The 7507-nt window shown below is 53.8% G+C and overlaps 1 protein-coding gene across 1 annotated transcript in view; it reads left to right on the top strand.

Moving 5' to 3' along the window:
• The window catches only part of LOC104490111 (chromosome unknown open reading frame, human C14orf37), a 54619-nt gene extending 50967 nt beyond the window's left edge, over window positions 1-3652 (top strand). Inside the window, exons 6-7 of the mRNA XM_010132358.1 lie at window positions 3244-3378; window positions 3584-3652. Coding sequence (XP_010130660.1) covers window positions 3244-3378; window positions 3584-3652 — 204 coding nt within the window. The remainder of the gene's footprint in view (window positions 1-3243; window positions 3379-3583) is intronic.
• Window positions 3653-7507: the final 3855 nt, after the last annotated feature.

The following is a 7507-nucleotide window of genomic DNA, read 5'->3' on the forward strand; positions in this document are numbered from 1 at the left end:
CGGATTAGACATTTTGAAACTAATGTCTGATTTTTGATGCCTATCGTTGCAATCCTGTTTTTCAGGTCTGTTAATCCCCCATAAGTGGTGCTAGCACCAAGCACAGTTTGGGGGCTTCAGTATATTGTGCAGGGTCTCCAAAAAAGTACAGAACTTTCTGAAAATGGGCTTTACTCAGGTAAATTTTTTTACTCAGGTGATATTGAGCTCTCTGTCTGTGGATCATGGGTATTCCTACTGATTTACTGGTAAAGGACCCTTTGCAATAATTCTGCACCTGGACTGAGAGATGGCCTCTGGGTACCTGTTACTAGGCGTGGGAAGCGGTGGGTTCCTGCCCAGCCCTTGCTGAGTTCTTTTCTGCCCGCCGCAGGAAGGAGGGGTGTCTAGTCCCAGCTCTGCTCTTAGCAGAGCACCTTGGCCTGGAGTTCAGCCAGAGCGAGTGACGAAAGGACAGAGAATGGTTTTCCCAATGAAGGTAACAGCAGTCGCCAAGACTGGCTGAGTGCCTGGGGTGGATGTAGCATGCGAGGGTCACCTGCTCATGCCAGCCCTACCCCAGCCAGCACAACACAAGCTTGGGGCCATCAGGCATCTTCTCACTGAAGCCGCAGCTTTCACTTCTTTCTCTTGGCACCTTGTTGGCACCCGTGTCCTTCCCCCGCAGAGGGCGGGGTGCATGTTCCAGTCCCCCAGAATGAACACTGGTATAACTGAGGGTCTGCTGGTGTCCTCTCAACAAAGAGACTCGGCCCTGCGCTGTCTCCCTCGCTGTGCGGAGCAGTACATGAGTGGAGGCAGATCTTTGCTCACATTTTCCCTTGGAGAAGCCCAACGGAAAACACTCCTCCACACCCAACCAAATGCTGCTGTGGGAAATCACTTGCAAATAAACCTGCTCACCTCTAGCACATGCTGGTCCCATCCCTGAGAGACGTGTCCTCCTGTGTCCATCAGGGCTGCACTGCTGGGAGAGGGAAGGTGTGGGGAGCCTGGGACCAGGAGGATGCATCAGGGACAGATTTATGTCCAGCCTCCTGCAAACACACTGCAGCTGGTTCACCGAATAATGGGCATGAGGTTCCTCTGAAGTCCTCTGTTGCTGTTATCATGAAGTCCAGCCAGGTCATAGACTGGAAATGTTAAAAGCATCCCTAGGATCGGTAAAGAAGCTGCATCTTCCACGTGAGCAAGGAGTAAAAAAGTGGCTTTGGAGCTGCCTGTGGGGTTTTCGGTCAAGGAAGGGCAGAAGCCCTTGTGAGTTGGGCTGCGCAACACAGGAGGGCTGGGAGAGCAGGTCCTGGATCTGCTCAATATTGCAGACTCTTGGGGTGGACATTGATGCTCTGGCTGCTGGGGGAAGCCATGGGCTGGGCATGGGCTGCCCAGACGTGACAAGGGCTCACGGACGGGCTGGGGAGATTGTCATGTGAAAAACAGCGATGTCTGATACGGAAACTCAGCTGGGCAGCAGCTCAAAAGCTATTTCCACTCTCGCCTCACCGCCCGCGGCAGCAGCAAAGTGCCAGAAATAGCAAAACCCGTGCTGCACTAATTAGGTCACCCCATTAAGGCACCTTAATTGCCGCAGAGATGCAGCCTCTTGGCTGTGTTCTCACCAACCTCCTTTATCGGGACCTGGGGCGCGGGCACGCAGCCCCCCTCCTTGCACGTGTGCTGAGCAGGGCTGAGCTTTCTGGGAGGGCGCTCGGGGAACCTGCACAAAGCAGCTGAAGATCCCTCAAGCCTTGGGATCCAGGCACGAAGATGTTACTATTTAGAGCATGGAGCAAGATCTGGAGGGGTTTGGGAGAGCGAAACAGCTCGTGTTAGCGTGGTATCTGCTGCGTTGCAGGTTGGGAACGCGGATGAAGTAGTAAGCAATGGACTGAGGTTGCTAAAAGCTGTCTGACAGTCCTCTGAATTCTGGAGCGTCCCTTGGCCGGTGTAAAACCTGATTTTGAGGGGTGTAGGTGGCGGGGGGTAAAGCTGTAGAACCCTGCGGGAAGGGTGGAGCAGAGGAGGGGAGGGAGCTCCTTTACTCCATGGAGCCCCCCAGCCTGAGTGAGGTGAGGCTGCTGGAGAGCTGCAGCTGTTTGGCACTGTAAAACTTGGGTTGATTTCCGTTTCAAACAGTAAAATATAAAATGACAAGCACTTGGGAATATTTTCCAAAGGATTTCACATGTTTTAATGTGTACTTTCAAATCAGTCTTGCTATCTAGATATTTTTTTAATGGGGAATGCAAACATACGGATCACAGGAGTGGAATTCAGAGCTGATTTACCTTTGCTGAGCTTCCCTTAAGGCCAGCTGGAGAAGGACGTGCCCTCCCGCTCCATCATCGTCCTGCCCGTGCGAGTGACCCCTTCTGATGCAGAGATTTTGAGTAGGAAGCTGAGGAACTGGGCAGGGAGAGGGCAAACTGCTGCCTCTTCCTGCAAAAAGTGAGCCCAGCTTTGCACGTCAGCTCCTTCGGAGGCCCAGCTGTGGGTGTCGGGAGCAGCCTCTGCTGTCCCCATGCTGAGACATGACACGAGTGTCCCGGGACACTTGCTTTCCCATGCCAGCGTGTCTCTGGGGAGCATGGGAGCTGTGTAGGACTCTTCTCTGGAGGGATGTTTAGCAGTTTGGCCGTGGTGAGGCACACTCGAGCGATCAGAGCTGGCCAGGAGGATGTTGGTCTGAGGCCACTGCTAGACCAGTTTTGTGCCAAAGAGTGTAAGAGCAGCTCTTGGCTCTTCGGGTTGGCTTCTCCTGAATGTGGCCAGACATATACCTGTGCCTTGATTTCCGCTGCTGGTAGCTGGGGAGCTCGGAGCAGCACTCAGCCCCCCCGACACAGCCTGTTGTGAAGCTGTTTGGGTGGTCACAGGTCTTTGTGGTGGCTCGATTGCCTGCCCTTGGCGACAGAGGTTTTCCTTCACGCGCACCCGTGTTAACAGGCACTTCACCCCAGCACTTGCAGCCCTGCCACAAGACTGTTTCCTCCCCTAAAGGCGGGCAGACACCGCGCTGTCGCAGCTATCTGTCAGCAAAAGCTGATGGCGGGTGAGCCGTGGCGGTTACCAGCTGGGTTCTGGAGTGAGGCTGGTCCTGGAAGCAGCTGGGTGATAGGGACGAAAGTACAGTAAACTCTGACGAAAGCAGCGTAGGGGTTTATCGCAGCCCTGGGCTGGTGAAAAGTGCCTCTGGGAGGGTGGTCTGGTGAGTGACACTCTGCTTCTCTCTTTTCCACGTAGGCTGGGTACATGTCGGGGATGCTGGTTCCTGTAGGAGTGGGAATAGCTGGAGCCCTCTTTATCCTAGGAGCTCTCTACAGCATTAAGATTATGAATCGCCGAAGGAGAAACGGCTCAAAGAGGCATAAAAGGAAGGTATGCGCCCTGCAAAGGAAAGCCCCCATCCCAACCCTCCCGCTGAGCGTTTTGGCTGTAGGGTGAGCGCAGCCTGGTGATGGTTGTGGTCTGTCTGGATCGAAGTGCCCGGGACCTCTCGGTTACAGTATGGGGTGGATCCCAATGCTCTTAATTTCCTTTTTTTGGCATGTGGAGCCCTTTCATGTTTCTTTTCTTCCCCCAGCAGAGGGAATTCAACAGCATGCAAGACCGAGTCATGCTCTTAGCTGACAGCTCTGAAGATGAATTTTGAATCGAACTGCAGTGCCCTTGTGATAGCCGTGACTTTTCAAAGGAGGGGGGAGGAGAAAAAGAACAAGCGACTTTCTGCTGCATCGCTGCTCTCCGCCGCCCCGAGCCACCGAGCAGCGGTCGGTACCACCCCGGCGAAACGGCATGCTCTGCTCTACGTGTACTGCGCAGTGATGTTTGTTTTGATACAGTAGTGAGATTTCACATTCGCACCCGGCGCCTCATTCCGATCCCCAGCGCGTCTTGTTCCAGCTGGAGCTGACCCATACGGACGATTGTTTCCCCGTTACCCTGGTGTACTGTTTTGGTCCTGGCTGGCAGTAATCTAATCATAACGATAGCTCTCACCTAACCCGGGAATGGAAATCTTTACTGTGAATGACTTCTGTCCAATTAATTTTAAATGTTACATTACCTGAGCTAGAGTTCATTAGTGCTAAGATTAGCTGCTCTGCTTAATTAATGAGTTACACACTTGAACTGTATCCCTGGCCACCTGAGAAGTGCCCATGTACAGTGTTGTTGACACAGTTTGAAGCACATTTCGGTACTCGGTTCCCCTTCTTTCTTCCTTCAGCTCCACTCCACGCTTCTTGGAGACACACAGGAATGGCCTCACACTTGGGTCACACAAAAAATCCTAGTTCATTTCCGACCAGCACTGTCTGTCACAGCACAATGGGTGCCAGCGCCCACCTCCCGATGGATAGTCTTGCATGGATCTCTTAGCTTTTGTTCAGCGTGCAGGTAGGTAAGAGAAGGGGCGGGTCAGGGGTTTCCAAAGCTTCCTCCTCCTGCTTGAAGGATGCTAGTGCATCTCTTTCACAAGGCTGCGTTCAGTTTTGGGTCCCTCACTACAAGAATGGCACTGAGGGGCTGGAGCATGTCCAGAAAAGGGCAGCGAAGGAGGTGAAGGGTCTGGAACACAAGTCCGGTGAGGAGCAGCTGAGGGACCTGGTGGGGTTGAGCCTGGAGAAAAGGAGGCTCCGGGGAGACCTTCTGGCTCTGACAGCTCCCTGATAGGAAGTTGGAGAGAGGAGGGGGTTGGTCTCTTCTTCCAAGTAACAAGCAGTAGGACAAGATGAAATCGCCTCAGGTTGTACCAAGGGAGGTTTAGGTTGGACATTAGGAAAAAATTCTCCTTGTTGGGGTTGTCAGGCACCGGAACAGGCTGCCCAGAGCAGTGGTGGAGTCCCCATCCCTGGGAGTGGTTTAAAAGACGTGAGAGTGTGGTGCTGAGGGACATGGTTTAGTGGTGGACTTGGCAGTGCTGGGGAACGGTTGGATTCCAGTTATGAATTTACTTCAATCTGACATTTATGCAGAACATCCGTGTTTCTTCTGTAGTAAGAGATCAGTCCAAGCTAAAAAGTTTTCCTTCCAGATGGATCTATCCCCATTTCCTAAGTCTCTTGGAGCTTGGAGGTGGTTGGGCGGTGTTAACAGCCCAGTGGAGCGTTGCTGGCTGCCTTGCAGTTTTGGGAATCAGGAAATGTTGCCCCTTGTGCTCTCTGATGATTTGTTCCTGGCAAGGCACGATGGGGGTTGCAAGGTGGAATGACTTACCCTCCATTCCGGTTTGCTGGAGATCATCTCCGCAAGGGCTTGTCGTTCAGGTGCAGCACCAGGCAGGCTGGAGACAAGACTACAGAGGCAGCTGCAAGATGTTGTTGAAATGCTTTACCCTGGTCCAGCCGGGGAGGTGTGGAGAATAAGCAGGGACACAGGCCGTTGGCCTGCCTGCCAGAGGGAGTCTGTCTCGGAGCAGGAAGGCTGGTAGCTGGGGTGGCTGAGTCTTCTGCCTGCAACTGTAGCCTGAAAGAGAGACCCAGGCTAAGCGTGGAGAAGAGGAGCTGCCAGCGATACTGCAGAACAGAGCAGCCCTCCCAGCAGCTCCCGAGCAGCTGGAGATCCACAGGGTTTGTGCACGAGCAGCCTGGGAAGGACAGTCTCCTCCTGCTTTGCTGGTAACGTGCCTGTGCAGTGTGTGATAATGGCACAAGTGACCAGTGAAACAGAGCTCCTGGGCTGGTCGGGAGGAGGAGGAGGAGGATGGCCGGGCGAGGCTGCTGGTCTGAGTGTAAGTACCCCAGCTCTGGCAGCGCAGGAGGAGCTTGATGGATGGGTTGTCGAGTTGATGAATTGGGAAGGCTGGTGAGGAGGTGCCGACCTTTCGCTGTGCTAATGAATCCAGGGTTTGGAAACACTGGCTTCCTCCAGAGGCAATCAGTTCCGCTGTCTCTCTGCTGCTCTCTCCCCAACACAAAGAACTTAAGAAATCAGAGACGACGCTGCTGGTCAGAATGCTGAAAGGGATGGGTTTAGCTTCAGTTGGGTGCCCTGGTGTCCTCAAGAACCAGGCTTCGCTCGGTGAGGACGTGGTGGGGGTGCTGGAAGACAGTGGCATCGCAAGTGGGGCTGACAAATGGTTGCAAAGATCGGAGGGGTTGTCTGGTGAGCGTAGTGGGACAGACTGGGTGAGCAGGAGAGCTGGAGCCAAAAGGGAGGTGCAGCTGCGTGCGCAGTTCAGCGTTGGAGCCGGGTTTATGGGCTAGAAGGGCTGCCCACAAATTTGGCTTGTGGTGCATCTTCGCTCCCAGGCCTGGCTCTGGCCCTGAACACACCAGCCGTAGTCGGGAGCTGCTCGTTGGCAGAAAACTACTGCTGGCCAACTTCCTGAGCCAGTCAGCAGCGCAGACAGCTCCCAGCTGATGGCCCTTTGAAGTGGAGGTGTCTGCTGTGTAGTTGGTTTTGGTCAGCCTGGAGGCTCCCTGTGCCTTCGGTTTAGCTTTTCTTAACGTGGAGGCGAGATGGACAGTCACAACCAGCCTTGGCTCCCGGCGAGGCTTGTTGGAGCCTTTGGAGCTCAGACAGGATTTTCTGCAGCGCCCCTGACACCACTGTAATTTCTGGAGGTCCTTAAAGCACAAGCATCATTCAGCTCCTTCCCTTCTCATCCAAGGCAAATAGACCATGGATTGGACTCGTAAAATTATTCTCTCTGCAGCTGCTGGAGTTTGATGGATTTGCTTGAAATCGCCAGTTTGCAGGCAGGGAGGGGAGGAGGCTTCCAGGCGGGAGCGCCAGTCTCCTAACGCTCTGCTGCCCTGATCTATTCCTCCGCACTGCCAAACAAGCAGGTTCTTTGGAAAGAGACAGGATGAGAAAAGCAGCCAAGAAGCCCCTCCTCGTCCCCTCTGCTGGGTGAACCACGAGCCCCTGAGCGCAGAGGCGGGTGGTGGCGCCGCCGGTGCAGCTGTGGCCCCCCGCAAAGGCGCGGCTGTGATGCAACTTCGCTGCAGCAATAATAACCTTTTGACTCAGCACAAGACAAGTGTCTCGCCCCTCTTTTGGTTTTTTCCTGACAGCACAAGCCAGAGTTTATCGTAGGCATCACACAGCGGGTTTGGCACCTACAGCCCCAATTCCAACGGGAGGAACCAGCCTGCCTGACGTGCAGCTCCTGCCTGGGTGAAATGCAGCTGCACTATACAGCTGCTGAGTTTTTAAGGTGTCTCCTGTGCCGGATGTTCATCCTGGGTGAGGTTTCTCTGGACTGCCCTGCTTCCGCAGAGTGATATTAGCAGTCCTCGTGCTTTCTTGTGGTTTTCTATTTCAGACAACAGCTCCTCATACTGTAACCATGGAATGTAGCACTTTGTTAAATTAAACCATTGGGAAATAAAAAGCTCTCCGTCATATCTGACTCTAAGCGCCTCGTCTCCCCGCTGTGTGGTTCATGCATTCATTGTCTCTCAGGTAAAGCTGTGGAGCGAAGACTCTAGTGTTGTGTTTCTTTCTCCACGCCGCATGGTCAGGTGACACGAAGTGGAGGTGACACAAGCCCCCAGGAGCC

Source organism: Buceros rhinoceros, unplaced genomic scaffold, assembly GCF_000710305.1.
Source record: "Buceros rhinoceros silvestris isolate BGI_N320 unplaced genomic scaffold, ASM71030v1 scaffold4153, whole genome shotgun sequence".
NCBI lineage: Eukaryota > Metazoa > Chordata > Aves > Bucerotiformes > Bucerotidae > Buceros > Buceros rhinoceros.